At 41.3% G+C, this 21,838-nt stretch overlaps 1 protein-coding gene and 1 long non-coding RNA gene across 2 annotated transcripts; one reads left to right on the forward strand and one right to left on the reverse strand.

Annotated features, from left to right (window-relative positions):
- The first annotated feature begins 1,383 nt into the window (after positions 1-1,383).
- Positions 1,384-21,609, forward strand: sdcbp2 (syndecan binding protein (syntenin) 2). The gene is made up of 9 exons (XM_036007811.1): positions 1,384-1,545; positions 7,410-7,460; positions 10,596-10,692; positions 13,705-13,805; positions 15,092-15,256; positions 17,258-17,433; positions 17,942-18,113; positions 18,643-18,734; positions 19,812-21,609. Exons 2-9 carry the CDS (start codon positions 7,410-7,412, stop codon positions 19,864-19,866), a joined length of 909 nt encoding a protein of 302 aa, XP_035863704.1. The 5' UTR covers positions 1,384-1,545; the 3' UTR covers positions 19,867-21,609.
- LOC116040636 lies at positions 15,150-15,438 on the reverse strand. Its single transcript, XR_004102723.2, has 2 exons — positions 15,352-15,438; positions 15,150-15,289 (listed from the first exon to the last, which is right to left on the reverse strand). It is a non-coding gene; the product is annotated as an uncharacterized LOC116040636 (long non-coding RNA).
- Positions 21,610-21,838: the final 229 nt, after the last annotated feature.

A 21,838-nucleotide genomic window follows, 5' to 3' on the forward strand; every position in this document is an offset into this window, starting at 1 on the left:
TGTTAATAACTGATCTACCTCACTAATTAGACCACTAGACTAACTGTTTACTGACTCTTTACACCATCTCAGCAGTGATATAGACTCTCTGTTCATGTAGCTATATTGCATATCCATCAACTTACTTGCATCTCACTACGTGCCGGCATTTGTAATTGCCCACTTATTCTACACTTAATGTAGCATATTGTATTCTGTGTTCTTGTACTGTATTGAATGTGAAACTATTTGTTGTCTTGCACGCCTAGCTTGTCTTGGCCAGGTCGCCGTTGCAAATGAGAACCTGTTCTCAACGGCCTACCTGGTTAAATAAAGGTTAAATAAAAATACAAAATAAATATCGTTTTTTTTACACAAACAAACAGACAGCACAGATATTGCCAAATTGCAAAACACAAATTAACAAATTAGTCAACATACATGGGTTGCTTTTAAGTACCAGTGTATAGGATTTAAGGGGATCTATTCGCAGAAATGATATTTGATATTAATAAGTCTGTTTTCATTAGTGTATAATCACCTGAAAATATTAATTTATGCTTTTGAGCACTTAGAATGATCCGGTTATATCAACATATACACAGAGTTGGCCATGTTGCATCGCCATGTTTCTACAGTACAAACCAAACACTGGCTCTAGGTAAACTCCAAGTCCTTTTTCCCATAACTCCATAGACCTGCTGACATTACTTTTTCTAAATGTATATAATCAATTGTGTGTGTGTGTGTGTGTGTGTGTGTGTGTGTGTGTGTGTGTGTGTGTGTGTGTGTGTGTGTGTGTGTGTGTGTGTGTTTGTGTGTACGTACGTATATGTATGCTTACGTATGTGTATATTGATATACAAACTTATGTCTGTACATAGTAGTCAAATTATTTATGTTTAATATGTTTGTTTATGTATGGACCAATCACCAATGCAAATTCCTCGTAATTGTAACTTACTGTGGCAATAAACCTTTGCTGATTCTGATTCAAATGTTTATGTTTATGTCCTTAGATTTTTCCATATGTTTATTTCTGTGTGAGTAGGCTACTTTGAGAGCAACAAAAAGCCAGAGTCAAATTATTGTATGTGGTTACACTTTGGCCTACTTGGCCATTTAAGCTGATTCTGATTTCTGAGGACAGTCACAATAATTTGGCCTGTACCTGACTCCTGACAGAGGGCAACAACGGAACACACAGGGAAGGGAAGCAAAGCACAAAGACACACAGAAGGCTAAATATGCCTACTATTAGGCAGGTCATGATGATTGTCATAAGGTATGTTAAGTATAAAACTGTCATGATGACTCTTTGGTCTTGCTGTAGTTCATGTGACCGATACGAGGCGTGGCCTCTTATATACTGTCTATGGGCGTGGCTTACAACGTCAACATTGATTGACGTGGTTTGCACGACCAGGAAGCCAAGCAGTGACATCACTTTCCAGAATTCCCCTTCAGGAGCGCGACGAAGAGAGAAACAACTGAAAAATAAAAGGAGTTTGCTGCTGTCTGAGATTCCGAAGTGTTTACGCTGATTTTACAACCAAGAAATTAAAGGTGAGACTGTCTCTACCAAACTCTCCGTAGCGGTAACGTTAACTGTTACATCCAGGTTTCGTTTACCTAACAAGCTAACGATACGGGCTAGCTCTTTGCTTCCCTGCTGTTTATGTCGGAACAAAGACGGGTCTGCTTAGCGAGTTTTGTCTTCATTCAGCTTTCAAACTGTCGTAATTTCAACTAAGTTAACTAGCTATATATTCGACTAGATCTGTCTGCCTGCTTTAACCAGCTAATGGCGGTTGGTTATTTTTTAATGACTGCAGTGAGCCACCATGCCGTTAGCTAACGTTGATTTGCAACAATTCATGCTGTAACTTAACCAGTCATGTGATAAAGACACGCCACTAACGTTAGTTCATCTCTAAAATATATACAGACGTTTAACGTTACCTCAATATTAGAATATAAAGGACACGCGTATTCTGTTATAACTAAGCTAACGTCAGTTAAGCCCTACGTATTATCTTTGAGTCTGTGTTGTCATAGCGTCAAAACAGTAAGTTAGCTCATGGTGCCTGTTTATGTGGCCTATTTAGGTGTAACGTTACAGTAGAAAGGGTGTGGGTCAGTCCATAGCAGTACCGTTACAGACCTCTGTTCCGTTTTACCGATGTCAGTCCTCCTCCCTCCCCTCCCTCTGTCTCTTTTTTCCCAGCCATGTCAATAGACCGGAATAAGCTGCCAAGAAGACCACATTCTTGTATCTAACCAATTCGTTCAGGCTTACTGAAGTTAGCCCTCTCTTTCCTTTCCAGTTTCCACCAAAGCGTTTACTTTGCTAGCACTCCTCTCGATAAACCAATGCCTTTTTATAAGCTGTTCTCTTAGCCTGCGTTTATATACAAAGATAATTTCCCTTTACATTTCAAAGAACGTCACTTGTCCACTTCATTTCAACTGCAAAGGCAGAAGTGATTCTAGGATTAGGTTATGCCATTGCACTATGTCAGCCCAAACTCATTTTTTCCAGGCTTATTCACTAATACCTCCTGCCAGCTAGTTCGAATGAGGGAGGAATATAAAGTGAGCAAACAAACACAGCTTTAAAGTAAACACTAGAAAGTATTAAAATGCTCCTCTGTGTCCAACACAATGACGCTCTTGTTTGCGAGGACTGAGAATAACCGAGTAGAGTAGGTGGCTGGAGTAGCTGGGAGAGTGGCAGTAATGTGATTGTGGTCAGAATGATTTGCTTATTTTAGGGACTTACACCAGTAAACATGTTTCGCTTACTGGTGTCAAAATGAATGTTTTACCACATATCCTACCACTGTGTACACATGGCATATAGGGCTGGGTATCATTCAAAAATGTTCGATATCAATACTGTGACTTTGAAAACCTGTTCTTAAATTATTTTTTTCGTAAAGAAATTACAACATTACACATTATGGCACACATCTTTTTATTTATTTTTAAGCTCTGTCGTTTTTCCAGCATGCCTCTACGACGTACTGACGCTGATGAGATTTACTCCTTAGGTATTGAAAATAGGTATTGAATGACGAGGCATTTTTTTCGATACTCAATGCATTAGAGGCAATTCGGTTGGTGCCTAAAAAGTATTGAATTTGGTTCCCGGCCCTACATATCAACACATAGTCATATTTGTTATGTTTTGCTCTTTAAAACATTTATATAGACTTTTTTGTGATTGATTATTTTGGTGCAGTATGGTGTATTAGGATATATATATTTTTAAATATATTTGTGATAGGGTAAATCAATACAAAAGGAAGTTGTCTTTTTGCTTGACTTGATTTTTTACATGTTGTCTTTTGTGTCTGTCATGTCTATCATTAGGTATTTGGCTTTCTGTAGTTGGTCATGATATCTGTTGTTTTTATATAATACTGCCATTCTCCTCACTTTGTTTTCCTGTTCCTTATTGAGTAAGAGATGTGTCCACAGTGTCTTGTGATTGTGACACAGTTGTCACGGTGTGATGAAGAAAATGTGTAAGAAATCAGTAATGCTTCTGTGACTGGGAAGACTAAAGTGCAGATAATTTGTTGGCATTTATGCCTTTTATTTTAGGGAATCCAATACATTGGATTGGTTTCTGAGCCAATACTGACCTTATCAAGTCGATCGTGTATTGGCTATGACATGACATGTAGCAACTCATTTAGCAATGGCTTGAATGTAACGGACGTTGATTAATATCAAAAAGTTACTCACTAGAGCTTTAAGTAGTAAATAGTAACTTTTCAAGATAAAAATGTTCAGATTCTAGCTTCTCAAATGTGAAAATGATCAGAGGCCTGTACTACGAATCAAGATCAACATGTCCTGGATTGATTTCAGTTACCCGGCTTCACTAACCCTAACAACCACGGTCCCGCATAAGCTGTGTCACGACGGTGGTTAACAACTAGTTCAATCAACCCAGGGTTTCCCAATCCAGCGGCGCGCGCGTTCACATAAAAGAGGCAGTGTTTACACAGCATGACCAATCACAAACATCTGCCAGAGACGCATAATTTATATAAGAAGAGCAAACTATAATTCTACATAAATATGAAGAACACAGACACGGTTTTGCAGGCAAAACGCAATACAGTCGCTGCTTCCTAAAACAGGAAGGAAAGCTGGCAAAAAATAGCCGACGCTGTAGATGTGTAAATCACAACGCTTATCAATATCACTTCCCCATCAGTCAGGACCAAGATCTGACCATAATTACACTTGTCCTTTCCATTAACTGTTGTTGCTTTAGCCTATTATTTCAGTTGCAACCCTGGCAGTGGTAAGCAATCGTGAGAGCAAATAAAAAATATAAAAACATAATTCAAACCGATGTGCGCATTGGCAACACACGGCTCAAGAAGCCGACAAATAGCTTATAGGCCTACGTAATTACCTCCGCTGAAAATCTTTATCTTTCATAAAAATACCCATCAGGGAATGTTAATGGGGTTGTCAGTCTCTAAACGTTTTAACTTTTCTGAGCGCATCTCTCTCTCTCTCTCTCTCTCTCTCTCTCTCTCTCTCTCTCTCTCTCTCCGCCCACCGAGCTCCAGCTGATCTTCTAAGAACTGTGACACCGTTATCAATCGAGTATTGATTGGTCAGTAGGCGGTGCTTTCACACCAGTTGATCTCTAATCTCCAACATAACCTGCTCCCGACCAGGTTAGGTGTTTAGCACAAGTTACCACGGCGATTTAACCCGGTAACAAGTGATCCACCTTCGTGATACAGAAATCCCTGGGTTGAACCTGAAGGTACCTCGTTAACGCCAAATCTTGCTTCGTAGTACAGGCCTCTGGTTTCCGTTGTCTCCTATGATAATAACACAGAATATTTTGGTTTTTAAATGTTGGTCAATGGTCAGATATTTGAAGAACTAGTTCACACTTTTCTGATTTTTTTTTTTTTTTAGACCAAACAGTTGAAAAAAAAAAAAAAGTAGATTAATTGATAATTAAAATAGTAGAAGCCCAAACCGGGAGAGAGAGAGAGAACTTTAGTAGAGACAGATAAGAAAACATGTGGGGAGAGGGTGATGAAATACAGCAAAGGTCCCCAGCTTGAATCTAACTGGGATTGTTGCTATTTACATTGCAAGCGTCTTAAACCACCAGCGTTTTTAATGTTAACACTAGATGTAATCAGTATGCTTGAGAAGCAACCACTGCCTTTCAAATCACTATAGACACCGGGGGACAGAGAGAAGTGTGAGCATTAGTGTATACCAAGGCAAATGAATGGATGAATTTGATTTATGAAATATGTCAGACTCAAACACACTTGTGTTTATCACCTGACATCCCACTACTGCATGTTTCAGCTAGGGCTGGGCAATATATCGATATTACATCGACATCGATATATGAGGCTATATACAGTCATGTGAAAAAATTAGGACACCCATGCTAAAGTTGACTAAAAAGAGGAATAAAAAAAATCATCTTTTGGAAATTGATCTTAATGCCTTAATTAAAAAAATGAGGAAAAATCCAATCTTTAAGGACACCAATTTTCTTTGTGAATGAATAATGTATCGTAAATAAATAAATGTTCTTCCTTAAAATACACGGGGCATAAGTAAGTACACCCCTATTTTAAATTCCCATAGAGGCAGGCAGATTTTTATTTTTAAAAGCCAGTTATTTCATGGATCCAGGATAGTATGCATCCTGATAAAGTTCCCTTGGCCTTTGGAATTAAAATAGCCCCACATCATCACATAGCCTTCACCATACCTAGAGATTGGCATGGGGTACTTTCCATAAAATCATCTCTCAATGCAAATCAAACCAGCTATTAGGCTAACTGAAATAAAACCATGCCAATCTCTAGGTATGGTGAAGGGGATGTGATGATGTGGGGCTATTTTAATTCCAAAGGCCAAGGGAACTTTATCAGGATGCATACTATCCTGGATCCATGAAATAACTGGCCTTTAAAAATAAAAATCTGCCTGCCTCTATGGAAATTTAACATAGGGGTGTACTTACTTATGCCCCCTGTATTTTAAGGAAGAACATTTAGTAGTCAACTTTAGCATGGGTGTCCTAATTTTTTCACATGACTGTATATATGACATGATAAGTGTTGTCTGTTTCTGGTTTTACAGGCTGTAAGGTGATTTCATTTTCCAGACTTAGTGATTATATCCACATTATTGGTGATTATTTATCAAAAATCTCATTGCGTTAATGTTTTGTAAAAGCACCAATAGTCAACCCTACATTATCGCCGCAATATCGACATCGACGTATTTGGTCCAAAATATCATGATATTTGATTTTCTCCATATCGCCCAGCTCTAGTTTCAGCCTGTTCTGCTTTACTATGTGCATAATCTCAGTCAGCTGTTTCATTGCATAATCAATCAGCTGTTTAATTTCCTCTTCCCACTTCAGGCTGCTGTTTTGTAGTACCGTGGCAGTGAGTTCATCTGAGTACTTCTGAGTCTAGTTTGGTTTGAGTAGACTTTTACAATAGATAGATAGATAGATAGATAGATAGATTTACAATATTAAGGGACCCTATGAGAGCCATTAACCATTTTCTTTCCTTTTATGCTCTTATGTGTTTTTCCATCCACCCATGTTTACTCCTGTATTATGTGTTGTGGCAGCCTGTACGTCACACAAGTCACCTGTATGTGTTTTTCAGTGTGACTGTTTGACCTTCAACAGAAAGCTTTATCATGAAAACGGTGCTGAGCTTGAGAGTAAATGAATTCAATGGAAAGACCTTAAATGTTTGTAACTTTGTCATTTACAGCAGTAAGGCAAAGTCAACACACACATACACTTGTCAATGCCTATTAACATTTCTGTCTGCTTCTAAACTGTATTTGCAATGCAGCCTGAGTTTGAGATTTAGCTTGAACGAAATTGGCTGTCTTCCCAATCTATGACAAGCATCCTCAGTAGTTGTAGATGTTGTTTGTGCTGCCAGATTCTGAGCAGAACATATGGCTCTCTTTTGACTTGCTGAATGTTTGAATGTCTTTATCTGTCAGTCACATATGTCATCTCTGTGCCATTTCATGCCAGGCAGGTAAGCAGCGTTTTTCACGGTTTTGTCATCCAGAAAACTAAAACGATTGAACAGCATGTTGCCGAAAGCTGCATGCAGCGACAGAGTTGGTTTTGATTCTCAGTGGAATCATCAGCACCCCATAGCATCCCTTTTACATCACAGAGAGTCATTTGATTCAATCTTATTATAGAGTATGGCTTAATGGAGTGTAAAGGTAATTGATGGCATTTAGGTAATATGAGGTTATCCCAGTCAGTAGTCTGGCGAGGCTTACTTGGCTGGTATGTTATCTCATACAGCTATGCCATCCTCCCTTCCCCAAGGTCCTCCACTAACAGCTGTTTGTGTTTTCTCCTCAGGATGTCCCTGTATCCATCCCTCGAGGACCTCAAGGTCGACAAGGTTATCAAGGTAAGGGTTAGGGCGAATCGGTTTAGAGAACTTGGCTTGGGTCTTGAGTAGCGCTGGGTATCGCCACTGATTCGCATAGTCCCGAGTATTGAGTGACATTTCATTCAGATATCTTGAGGTGAGAGGTCAAGGGACCCCTGTTAAAATGATCATAGCTGTTTTTCCCCATGCCAAAATATAGCTTCTTTGGAGCGTTATTTAACCCCCTTCCCGACAAGCTTGCATGACATGATTGGTAGGGACCAACAGATTTCTTCGGTCTTTTAGTTTCCTATGATACAAAGATCGATTCAGGATTTTATGAATCGACATTGGATCATTCAAATGAAAATCATTTTTTTTTTTTTTGCCTTAGTCTTGAGGAGTTGTCTAAAAATACAAGTTAAATTAAAGCTGCAAGCAGCGTTGGACGGGCCCTCGCTCCTCTGCGCGCGTCGGGGTTACTGGCGGACGCCACTCCTTGCGACTGTGCATTAGCAGGGGACTCAGACATTGCAAATCGTCACCAATGAAAAGGGAACTCCCTGCTGAGTTCATTGATACCTCACACAAGACTCTACGTCATACAGTTCATTAGCTGTGAAAAGGGGTGTGGCCGAAGCATAGGGGTCGGGGCAAACCTTTACCAATAAAAAAGGAGGTCTCTGCTGAGTTCATTGATAACTCACATAAGACTACCTTAAACGGGTTACCAGTTATGAAAGGGGCCGTGGCTTAATCATAAGGGGGCGGGCCAAACCATCACCAATGAAGAAGGAACTCTCTGCTGAGTTCACTGATACCTCACACAAGACTCTACCTTAAACGGTTCAAAAGCCATAAGGAGAGGGGGGGGCGTGGCCTAAGTACATGGGTGTGGTTAAAGTATAGGGCAGCGGCTCAGTATCACATGTATACCACACATTATAAGTTTTATGTAAATAGGATGATGTTTGTCATATAAGGCTGATTTCCTGTTGCCAGCAGGGGGCGCTATGACCAAAAGGCCTGTAGATGTCCTCAGACCTGGACCCTTGTCAAACCTGAGAAATTTCGGGCAGATATGACAACGTACACTCAAGTTACAACAACTTCTTCGTTCATCAATAAATGCTCAAAATGGCCGCCACGCCACGCCCACATCGTTTGACGAAAAGTTTTTCTTTTAATAACTTGTCATCTTCAAGATCTTTAGATGACGCAGACCGAATTTGAAGTCCATCGGATGAAATCTCTAGGAGGAGTTTGTTAAAGTATAGCACCTTGACTTTTAGGCCTACTTCCTGTTGCCACTAGGGGGCGCTATGACTTTAAGTAAATATCGGCCTTTAGATGTCCTCAGGGTTGGACTCTTATGAATCCTGAAAAGTTTCGAGCCAACTGGACAATGTACACTCAAGTTACACCCACTTCCTGTTTCGATGGCGAAACGCACAAAATGGCCAGTCCGCCACGGCCATGCCCTATGACGAAAAGTTTTTCTTTTAATAACTTTTCATCTTTCACGTCTTAAGATGGCACAGACCAAATTTGAAGTTGATCGGATGAAATCTCTAGGAGGAGTTCGTTAAAGTACGACATGTGGAAATGGCCAAAATCACACTAATTTTGAACTTTCAATTCAAAATGGCGGACTTCCTGTTGGGTTTAGGGTATGGCTCCAATGAGCTTTTTTGTACGTCTTGACATGTTACATATGTGTACCAAGTTTCGTTTATCTACGTTAAATGTACTGCCGGGGCTCAATTTTTTTTTATTTTGTAGGGGGCGCTAGCGATCCATTTTTGTGCGCCTATTCCTGAAACTCTTAAAGTACGCAAAGTTTCGCCAGAATTGATGCGACTGCCAATTTTTTTGAGTTTTTGAGTATGTTAAGCCGTTCAACAAGGCGATTCATTTGCCGGAAGAAAGGAAAGGAAAGGAAGAATTCCTTCAGTTTCAATAGGGCCTTCGCCGCTGTCGGCGCTCTGACCCTAAAAAATAACAACCTGATTTTATGGTAAATGTAGGATCCAGTGTTTTTGGTGACCCATATTAGGGACCAAAAGTTAGGATGTTTTGGCCTCTACTGCTTGATTTTGACCACTCTGGGCCCTATCTTGCAGTGCGGCGCAAAGCCCCACGCAAGCGTCTTTGCTATTTTAAGACCGTCCAGCGCCCATGTCGTTTAAATAGCAAATGCACCTGCGCCCATCTGTGTGCCCATGAGCGTGCTGGTCTTACAGAGAGGTGTGTTCAGGTGAATTCTTGGTGTATTGCTATCTTGAGGCAGCGGGAAGTGATCGCGCCATTGACCAACAAAAACCTGGTCTGAAGTCAATAACGCAGCATTTCATTGTCATGTCAACAGACTTATGCACAGCGCACACACACTATGCTTGTTACACACACCCTGTGTGTGTGTAACAAGCATAGTGTGTGTGTGTGTGTGTGTGTGTGTGAAGCACAGCAGCACACAAACATGCAAAAGATAAAAAATAAAAATATTACGATGCAAATCCGCCATCATAATAGCAATGCACCAAGGTCCAAACGCGCCTGGCTTTTAAAGGGAATGGGAGATCAGAGACACTCTGATTCGTTTATTGCATGTTACGCCCAAAACACACCTATGAATTAATGAAGACACTAAGTACAACCCTTTTGAACCATGCGCCCGGCGCACGGACCCTTTTTTCCACCGCCAAACTAGCAAAAGTGGATTTGGACACGCCCTAAACTCACCTGCGCCATGCGCTTCACGCCGTGCACTCAGATCGTTAAAATAGGGCCCTCTGTCTTTAATCTGTCTCTTGTGAGTCCCCCATCTTAATTAAAGTCATCAAATAAGTCGCTGAGTATTAAATCACGGATTATAACAACATTTGCATGTCAGGTATCCTTTGTTGCCCTAGTACATTGCTGGGGAGGAAGAAGTATTCCGCAATCACTTAATCTGATTACTAATAGTTGTATTCTCACACTTAATTAAAACCATTCATTCAGGGTTTGAGACTTAATATGTTTTTGTTTTTTTTTGTAAATGGACATGCATTTCTAATGAAGATTAATGTTTCCTTAAGAAACCCCACTTCAGTCATTTCCCTTTCGTCCACTATTTACCATTTTAAGTCCAAGTCCACTTCCAGTTGACTGGTGTGTCTGATTACTTTCTAGGCCCAGGCCCAGTTTGCCCAGTCTGCCACCTCGATGCCAGCTATCGCTGAGGGAACCTATCTGCCTCAGCCCGCCACTGCTGGGATGCCAGGATCAAGTGAGTCTCACATATACTGTTGAACGTTTTTAGAGCGTATTTTATCCCTCTATTGTGTTCCTAACTTGTCTACGCTCAGAAAAATCAGTGAAACCCCTCTTTCTCTAAGTTGTAACACCTTCATCTGTATCTGCTTTCCTTTTTTCCTTGTCATTCTGTCTCTTTTCCCCTGTACTTCTTTGTTTATTTGTTGGTGTCTGTGTGCGGGGGGTCTGTGGTTCTGAGCCTGTGCTATTCTTTCGAGAAGAACAGCTCTGTAGTATTAGGGATGGATAAAGACGAGTGGAGTGAGAGGACTGGGCTGGGAGGAGGAGTTATGGGGTCTTTGGACAATAACAGGAGTAAATTGGGGCCCCCCACACCGGCTATGATTTCTCTCCCTTTGTGTTTGTGACTATTTATGTCTTTTTCTCTCATTGTTTTCTGCTCTGGGGAAATGTTTTTCTGAGTTTGTGTGAAAGTAGACATGAACTTTGCGGTAAACCAGGCTGAGATGGAAGAAAAGAGAAAGAAAGGAGGCATCCATCGAATATCTAAAGTGTGTAAAAGATGGGCAAGGGGCCCTTTTAGCAATCACAAAACACAACCCTTCTTCTTATATTCCATCACCTCACCCCCTTTTCCTATTCTCCCACTCATTCAGTTTCTCTATGGATGCAAAGTCCAGTTAGCTTTTAGTCTTTTGTTTCTACCTCAGCAGAGCTAGCTATGAGTCACCATGGCGACTGGCTCTGGCAGTTGTGCTGGGACAGGGGCATGATGGGAGAAAGAGAGAGGAGGAGGAGTTGATTTGAAAAGTAGGGAGGGATTGGGGTGTAGAGTGCGCTAGAGGAGAGATGGGAGGAGAAACAGGGGAGGTGAAAGGGGACTGATTAACATCAACATTGGACCATAGCCTAGGCAGATATACTAATGCTGTAAATGGTGTCTGCTGCCTTGAAATCACCTCAACAAAATGACTTTTCTTCTTCCTGTCAAAGTTTTCTTTTCTCATCCCTATAGGAAGAACTCCAAGTGAATAGGAAAATTCATACACAACCTTCATCTGCTTGTTTTTAAAGCTGCAAAACAATCTAAATTGTGATTTGAATTGTAGTCGTTTCCTTACCTTAAAGCATCAATAAGACACATGTGTCTGGTAACTGAAGGGTCACAAATCAGCCAGTGGAATCCAGGTCGTCTCTCACTGACTACTCTGGAAATAGAGGTTTGAGGTCAGGGGCTGTTTCCCAAACACTGTAGCTCAAGATAGACTTCTGAGAAGAAAGGGTTCAGGCGAGAAATTATGTTAGTTGTACAGGATGAATCATGATCTCTATTATTTGTACTTTTTATGTTTTGCCAACAAGGTGTGGGTGTTTCAGTCTCTCTCTCTCTTTCTTTCTTTCTTTCTTTCTTTCTTTTATTTTCTGTACTATGATTAGAGCTACCTTTTGCAGTGGGTGATTTCTGAGCGCTTGGGTGGAGTATGTACATGGCTGAAGTGACTTACTCGAACAATAACTTTACACTTGACCCCACCTGGTACATTCATTGTTGTTGACAAAAACAAATAATGATAATGAGTATTGATTCAGAATCACTTAGCTACTTCCTGGTATTGTATGTAGGTCTTGTTGGTTGATATGTGTATTGACTGAGAAGACCGAGGAGAGAGACAGTAAAACAGGAAGACCAAGCTTAATCCTAACCCCTGTTTTACGTCTGTAATAGAGTTTTAGAATTCAAAGGAGAAAACTGGTTAATCAGTTTCTCAGTTTACCTGAGGAAAAGTTAAGTGGCGGCTACCTGACCAGCTGAAGGCCTCATGACTCACACGCTGCAAGGCATCACTCATTTGCTTTAAAGCTTTGTGTGTGTATTTATAGATTGACGCACACACAGATCATAGATAACACTTTCCATCATAGCAAGGAAGTGACTACTCATGCCAGGAACATTGCAACACAGAGGGCTCATTATCAGCATTCTTCCAATGGCTCAAGCAGGACCCTACTGTGATGGCATGAATAAAATATAAAGTGTAGGAAAAAATGAGAGAGATCAGCAAAAAATACGCTTTAGATGTGCCTAATATAACAATGTTTGTACACCTTGTGAATTTGGACGTAGACCAATGGGCGTGCCTTGTTTAGTTCAGTTGAATCGAGCCCGAAACGTTGGAACGTTTGTGGTGAGAAGAACGTGTTCCGAGCCAACTACCGTGTACTTCACAAGTTTAAGCTAAACAGCTCCTGTAGTCGGGTCTGCTTTGCAGTCTGCGATGCAGCGGAGCATGCAAACTGTAGCGGCGTTCCGTCAATCGCATCTCCGTGGTCACACCTAGCCGCAGCTAAAGATGGAGACGGACACAGACAGAGCAGAGTGAAGTCTCAGCGAGTAGACGTAGTAACGTTGCTTGCGAAGCAATGTCTGGAAAAAAAACGATTCCAATGAAATGAGCTGGTTTGACAATGGAAATGCAGGAGACGACTAGCTTGACCGTCATAAATTTGCACTAGTCCAGAACACAGGACCTTCTTCCTATATTTACTTTCCTGCTCAACTAGACACAACTGACCGGAGGGAACATTCTCCTATGGTTTATAGTAATGCATTTTGGTTTGCTTAGATTTTTCTCAGTGTGAAAAGAAACCAAGGGGGAAAAGTTTACAATCATCAACTGATTCGAACCGGAGCAAACACACTACAGGTGTGAAAACGCCATAAATGGCTTGTCTTCAGTGCTGCGATTTAGTGGAAGTGCTAATAGAAACCCTGGGTAGGAAGCAGAGGTAGGGGTGTAAGCAGGACATGCATAATGTATTATCATATGTATACATTTGTTCATTATGTAACTATAATGTAATTTGATCTTCTCTCTCTCTCTCCTCTGGTCTCTCTACCCTACCAACCACCTGTCTCTCACTCTACACCTCTCCCACCTGCGCTGCCTCCCTCCATCTTTCTTCGGCTCACTTTTTCACCCATCCTCCCACCTTTCTCCTCCCACCCCTCTCTCTATTCTCTCAGGCTTGTACCCAAACCTAGAGGAGCTAGGAGACTATATGGGTCTGGCCCTCAACAGTGATGAAGTTCAAAGGAACCTGGCCTTGATGCCTGTGGCTGACAATGTAAGTAGTTGTGTACGTCCTGGGGATGTGTGTCAGCGCATGCAATCGTTTTCTTTTCTTTTCTTTTTCGAACATGTAGTCTTTAGCCCCAACCAACACTGACTCAAGCGACACCACCAAGACTTTCATGTATAGTATCAGTGGAGTTCCCCATTTATATCTCCATTCCATCTGAAATCTGTTTTTATCATGTTGGGTCCTGGGTCTTCCCCCGAGGCCTCCTCCCTGCTGGACGTGCCTGGAACCAAAAAATAGACCTATTTCATAATGACTTCTTAGATTTCAGGTCACATTAAAGCCTCTCACTTAAAACAATCAGCCCTCTGACTAAAAACCTGTTTTTAGTAGATGGAAAGAGCCATGAGCTGTAGATCTATCAGAGCACAAAACTATTCTGTTCCTGGAGATCCACATTGCTGAGTGACTCACCGCGGGCCTGAGCAGAGTGTGGGAGGGTGTGAGCTCTTCAGTACCCTCTCTCTCTCTCTGTGTGTGTGTGTGTGTGTGTGTGTGTGTGTGTGTGTGTGTGTGTGTGACTATATTGGTGGGGTCCAAAAACTGGGGAATACAGTATACTTGTGGGGTCTGCACAGCCTTGTGGGGCCCAAAATGCTGGACCCCACAAGGTTAAAGGGCTGTTTGAGGGTTAAGACTTGGTTTTAGGATTAGGGTTAGAATTAGGTTATGGTTAGGGTGAGGGTAAGGGTTAAGGTTAGGCATTTAGTTGTGATGGTTAAGGTTAGGGTAAGGGGCTAGGGAATGCATTATGTCAATGATGGGTCCCTACAAAGATAGTGAAACAAGTGTGTGTGTGTGTGTGTGTGTGTGTGTGTGTGTGTGTGTGTGTGTGTGTGTGTGTGCGCGCGCTGCAGATGCCAAGTCTCTCACAACACCCTAGCTTGTCAGCTGGCATTTAACCATCTGTGTTCTCTGCCATTTGCTGATATCTTCACCCCTACCATTATTTTTCTAGTGTTTTTAGTTTCTTCATTGTTGCAGTGCAGCAGAGCATATTAATGATGAATGTTTTCAAAAGCAGTGCCTGAAGCACTCCTGATCTTATTCACTGGTGGAGGAGGAGATGAAATTGAATCCTCCCACATGCCTCTATTTGATGCAGCGTTCCTGAATGTTAATGTAACATGCCTCTTTAATCCTTTCTTCCTCTCGCCTCTGTCTCACCCCCACTCAATTTCCCTGGTTCTCTCTCAACCCACCTCTTTTACTTTCTCACCTCCCTTGCTGTCTGGCTTTCTTCCACCCACCCCCACCCCTCCCCTCCTTAGCAAGTGGCAGTGCCCTCCATTTCAGGTGTCGGGGGGATGGTGCGGCCCGTGACGGGGGCGGACGTAGGCATCAGGAGGGCAGAGATCCGCCCAGGGCTGCGGGAGATTATCCTCTGTAAGGACCAGGATGGGAAGGTGGGAATCCGGCTCAGGTCCATCGACAATGTGAGTCAGCATCGCAAACTCTTAGACCGGCACCTCTTCTTGCATTCATTATTCAGCCCAGACTCATTGTCATTAACACCCCTTTGACAACACACTGATGACTTCTTCTACTCTTCCATCAATGTTGAACCAGTTTTTACTCTCCATCTGGAGCATCATGATCTGACATGTTAATCACGAGGGGTTTCACCAGTAGTAATTTAGCAACTAATACTTGTTGAGTTTTGCAAAAAGTAATCTGACGACTACTTTTTGGGCTGTTGTGTTATTTATAGGGGTATTTATGTATTTATTTAAATCTATTTTAATGAAAGGTCACTGTGGTGGAACCGTCACGTCTGAGTTCTATAGCCAGGGTTTCTCATATCCTATTACTAGTCCTGCGACCATACACTGAACATACTCACAAAAAAGCATCCCTTCCTATTATTCCAATGTAGGAGATGGCGGGCAAAATCCACAGTCGTCTTTCTATGAAAAAATATGTCCAAGTTTAACCAGAGCTAATATGGGCTTTCAGCAATCGTAGTCAGTTCAAGTAGGGCTCTTCCTAAGTTTCAGTCTTTTGAGTACAATATACACTTTATGAAAATACATTTTACACAGTGACAATTCAAACATTCGTTAGCTTAATTTTTCCGGGGTTGTAAAGGCGTCCCACTGCCAACACATGTATTATGAAACACATGCAAAAAGTGTTAGTATGAATAGTAGCTATATTTTTAGATTAAGTCGAGCTGCACATTTGGACACACCTGCTACTGATGTTACAATTTGAGTGTCCCTTAAATTGATGATGATGATGATGACGACTGTGTATTGGCAAGAATCTGGCGATACGATAGGTATCACGATACATGGGTCACGATTCAATATATTGAAATATATTTCGATACTGTGCGTAAGGTGATATATTGGGATTTGTTGAAAGTATCATTTTAGAAAAACTAATATTTAAAAAAAGACATGATGTTCATAAAAGTCAAAGAAGTTTACTTTAGGGAAACAATTCAGTACACAGAAAATCAAACTGCCAGTTTGGGATTGTGGTTCACAGGTTCTTAGTGAGCTAATGTTTATATGCTAAAGTAGGCCAAAGTTCAGCCATAGCTACATTGTTAGCTTCTAGAAAAAAGTCAGGCACTGCTAGGCACTGCTAGGCAAGGACACTAGTGGTGCGTCTCAGCATAGCCATCTAGCAGTACAACATAAACGTGAACCACTGTCTTACATGAATATTTTTTTACGTAAAAAAAAAAAATATCGCGATACTCAAGTGTATCGTTTTCTTTCTTACACCCCTAATGATGACCTGTTTTTATTATCATGGACTATTCCTGGGACATATGTGCATTGGCTATGACTGTACAGTCATTTTACCAGGGTAAAGTTAGCAACTAAAACAGGGACTGGGTGTTTATTATCAGTGCTAAGAGCAATCAAGAATTCATGTGCTGTAAGAAAAACAACAACTACGAGTGAATTTCGATACTCGGCCAGCTTGTGCGTGGTAACGGCCTCTTGAAGTAGTTAAGAAGTAGTTCATTATTCCGTTTGTGTTGAGTTGCACTAATACAGTTGGCAGATGACTGAAATGAATTGGCAAAAAGAGAAGATTCAGTGTATTGATGATCGATGCACTGCTGAAATGACACCACACACCTGACTTAACAGGGCGCCGAATCCTCAAAATGAAAGACATCATTCCAATCAAATGATTTAATTATATTGCATGGACATCAAGTTAAAGAGTGTAACTTTGAGAGTTGTTTAGACACAAGCCGTCTGTTGGTTCTGTTTGGTTTAATTCCTTTCATTGTTTCAAAATATCTAGCAATATCTTTATATCATTATGGACATTTTCTCTCTTCTATGTCCTTGCCTCCTTCCTCTTTATTTGCTCTGTTTTCTCTCCACTATCGCTGTCTGTCTTTTGTCTCTTCCCTCGCCATTCCTTGGACTCATTTTGAATGTTTAATCTGTTTATCTGTCCTCTCTCAGGGAGTGTTTCTCCAGCTGGTGCAGGCTAACTCTCCTGCGGCCTTGGCCGGGCTGCGTTTTGGGGACCAGGTTCTTCAGATCAACGGGCAGAACTGTGCTGGCTGGAGCGTAGACAAGGCCCACAAGGCCCTGAAGGCTGCCGCAGAGACCCGCATTGAGCTCGTGGTCAGGGACAGGTGAGGAGTTTTCAATACAGGACATACGATTATAACCGTGTGTCTTATCATTTAGTCTCATTTTTTTATGTTTCCTAAGCATTGCGAGGCTACAGCTGTCATCATCTTTGATGTGTACAGCTACCATGGTTACAGGTGTTGTTCTCATCTATCGCAATGCTAAAGGGAAAGGTTTACCTGGTAATACCAGACTGTAATGGTTCACACATAAAGTACAGTGGCCATGCTATGCTGCTATGCAGCATCTTAGTAGCTGAAAGAAGCTGAACGGTTTGGCTCCCTCTGCTGGCTGCTTCATCGTTTGCACTTTGCTGCTCAGCTCTCCTTCTGGTTTTGTTTTTGTTTTTACGAATATTATCACATAGTTTCTTGTTATCTTGTTTTTTTATTTTTTCTTGATCATGAAGATACACTTGTACACTTTTAATTTTTAAATAAAATAGTCTGATTAAAGGGCTCTTTAAAACAAAGTGGTTTCCTAATCCTGTGTGTGTCTGTGTGTGTCTAGGCCATTTCAGCGCACCATCACCATGCACAAAGACAGCTCTGGCCACGTGGGCTTTATCTACAAGTCTGGTAAAATCACCTCACTGGTCAAGGATGGCTCTGCAGCCCGCAACGGCCTGCTGACTGAGCATTTCATCTGTGAAATTAATGGCCAAAACGTTATTGGACTCAAGGTGAGACACTTGTTTCTGTATATAGAGTCTCTTCATCAAATACTCTGGTCATTGGTGGATACAAACTGTTTACTAATTATATGAGCTAGTAATGTGTGTGCTGTAAGACAAGATGGGTTCTGTTGATCTTGCATTGTTGAAATACATGGACTAAAAATGATAAGAAATACAGAACGTGTGATGCCTATAGAATGTTAAGTTGATGCTAATTTGAATTTTGCATTGGGATGGCTGCATACATCCTTGCGGAATGTAGTATAACGCGGGAACGTGCAGCGTTTTTTAAGTAAGTGCAGCATTCACCAGCTCCAAGTCCATGTGAAGTGAAGTCAAATGGTTTTTTAGTTTGTGTCAGCAATGTAGCCATAGTTTGCTTCTAGTCCAATTTATTCTCTGGCAGGTGTGTAGTTCCATTCTGCCCTGTGATGAAGGCTTTGCATGTGTTCTTTAAGAAACCTCCAATGTCAATGGCAATTCATTAATCACATGAGGTCCTCACATGAAACTGTCCCTGTGTGCAAAATTCCAGGATTCTCAGATCAAGGACATTCTGAGCACCTCTCCGACTGCCATGACCATCACCATCATGCCCAAGTTCATCTATGAACACATGGTTAAGAGGTAGGACTTCAGCATTTCAGTGACTCTAGTGTCGTTTCCTTATCATTAATAACTACACATAAGGTGCTGTCAGTCAACAGAATTACACTTTCCCGCGTGATGCAAAACTTCTCCAAAACGTACCAATCAATGAGTTACCTGCTGGTTAATATGACTTCATGTTTGCTCTTATTAGTTTATTGTTAGTCGTCTTATATCCTCGACGTTCCACGTCTGGGATTGCTCCGGTGCCGCGGGAAATTCCGCTATTTTCGCCGATGTCCTTTTCCTTCCGCTTTCTTTGTGTTGGAATTCTAAACTCTGGCGGATTTCTGAGGACTAGGGTTAACTGCTCCTCAGATATCTGCGGGGTAAATCCAGACAGCTAGCTAGACTATCTGTCCAATCTGAGTTTTCTTCTCACACGCGACTAAGCGCCTGGTCTGGCAAAGCGAGACTAGCTCAGTATTAATACAGTCCCTCCAGAAAAACGCGATTATGCTATTGCATAATTCAACGCATAATCAGCCAAAGTCCGCATATTTATGCGGGGGCCGCATTCTTTTCAAATACGCCGCACTTTCGTCGCATAAATTGCAGATTTCCGCGCAAAATATGCAGGGCTTGCATGATTTCATAATCCCCGCATTTTCGTTGCAAAAAAGTCACATATATCTTAGCAGAAAGTTGAAAAATGTTGCGTTTACTTCACACAAGAGCAGCCATTTTCCCCTGTTGCCATGGGAACGTTATGAAGTGACGTAATTACGCGACGTGAACATCTTCGAAAAGCTGCAAACCCCGCGATGAAGCCATGATGAAACTGCAGTTTTTGCAAGTTCCTGCAATTTCATCGCATAAAATGCATAAATATCCCGCATATTCCATCGCATTTTTTAAGAAAACGTGCCGCATAATCAAGGATTTTTGCCCGCAACAATCACAAAAAAAACCTCAATTTTTCTGGAACGACTGGTAATAAGTCAGCGGGAGCACAAAGTGGACCAGAACATGCGACCAAAAATCTGTTAAGTGCGACTAAACTGATCACTGACGAGCTGATGGGCGTGATTTAATTTAATTTTTTTTCCCCTCCAGGATGTCTTCCGGTCTCCTGCGGTCAGCCATGGATCACTCTGTCCCAGAGGTGTGAAGACCAGGAGGACTGTAAACTGTCAGGATGTCTACAATACATCGATATGTCTCTCTTTCTCTTTTCCTCAGCCATATATTTGTCTCTCTCTCTCTCTCTCTCTCTCTCTCTCTCTCTCTCTCTCTCTCTCTGTCTCTCTCTGTCTCTTTCTGCCTTCATACCAAACCACCTCCTGCGTCACAATCATCGTCGCCATTTCTTTAACATAATCTTAAAATGCCTTTTTTTTCTTTCTTCTATTTTTCAGTTCAGTAGAGTCTTTACCTTTTCTACATACCCTCATCTCCTTTGACATATCTAGTACTTTTTGAAGGTTAACCTTGTAGTCTAAGTATTACATCTTTTATTTTTCTTGTTTTGTATTTGAGGAATAAGGACAGTACAAAATGTTTTTTTTTTTTTTTTTTAGTTTTTTTTACTATCATAAGTCCAGAGCTTCCTCCTCATTGTGGAGATGAATCATTTGCATGTGACGTTTCATCTTGTCAAAATGCTGTAAAATCCAACGGTCAGTCATCAGAGCCCTACCATGTAGATTACACGGCTGTGCTCCCAGCCCCTGCACTCGGGCCCCTAATGTGTGTACGTAAATAAACTGAGCTGAATTAACATCTGGGGCCTCACATTTGACAAAACGTTTGCTGACTGGATTCCGGATTCCAGTGTCTCTTTTACTTGGCCAGTAAAACTAATAGCGTTTTTTTTTTTTAGTTTATACCATATATTGGTACAAGAAAACAGTGTAGGTGTTGGCACAGAGATTATTTTTATTTTACTTTTGTAGATACCCAACATTTCTAACATATACGTGAGAGTTACGACGTAGCGGTTTCCACCTTCTCCAAGAGATGGCGAGGTATAATTGTACCACAATTACTGTCTCTGCGGGCAAATGTCATGATGAGGCTCTGATGTGTTGAATTTGTAGGTACTGGGAACACTGTGTGCACATTCCAGGGGAAAGTGTAGGGAAAGAGGAAGCCGTAGATGTTTGTTGCCCCATGCAGCTGGAACTTAGCCCTGTCCACAAACACTATAGGAGCTGTGAGATGGTGGAAGGCACAAGTAAGCAAGATCACAGTGCGTTGATGTGATTAGCTAGCTGGAGGTTAGTTGAAAAGGTGTTTGTCGGATATGGTTTTGTGCTTCTAACTATAGTTTTCGAGGGAATTGTTGGCGTTTGTCTGGGCAGGGTCTGTGCTGGGCGGACCCACTAAGTGCACTTTCCACTACCTTTTAAAAGGTTGTCTTTCCTGTATCCATTTCACCAGTGAAGTTCAACAGTTGTGCTTTTTTATTAATGTTTGTGGTGCCTCATGTTAATGAGAGAACTCATGAAAACAAACTTGTATGTTAACCATAGGAAACTGCTGAAATTTGATGCTGAAAATCATCCGCTCAAATTGAAGGCATTTAACTTCCACATCATGAGCTCAGCCATTGAACTTGCTCTCCTCTGCCTAAGTGTTGTTAGAGGACGCCCCTATGTAATAATCCTTCCTTGACTGATGAGCACATTGAGACTGAGCGCAGCTCACAGTTGTGAATTTCTACTTGTTATATAAAGTTGCTCCTTTTAATGCTGTTCATGTTTGGATGCATGTATTCCTTTACTTTTCTAGGTATGCAATCTGATAAACATCACTGTCATTCTGTAAGAAAATGCTAGAAAAAAATCTTAAAGTTTATATACGAATGTAACCAAGATAATATTGTAAAACAAATAAACAGTCTTTCTGTTCACATTGGCTTGGTGGTGTTTGTCTTCCACTCAGGATGTTACGTTTATCTCCATACTAACATAACATTCTTTAGAATCGCTGTGGTTTGGGAAAATGGGATGAATTATTTCAGGTGACAAAATCAAGTAAGAAAAACATCCAGAGAGACAAGATTCAGACAAACACACAGATGAAGACAACAGAAACGTTTGCTCCATGCTGTTTAATATAGGGGCTTTTGGTCTATCTTT

The sequence above is a fragment of the Sander lucioperca genome, chromosome 12, assembly GCF_008315115.2.
Source record: "Sander lucioperca isolate FBNREF2018 chromosome 12, SLUC_FBN_1.2, whole genome shotgun sequence".
NCBI lineage: Eukaryota > Metazoa > Chordata > Actinopteri > Perciformes > Percidae > Sander > Sander lucioperca.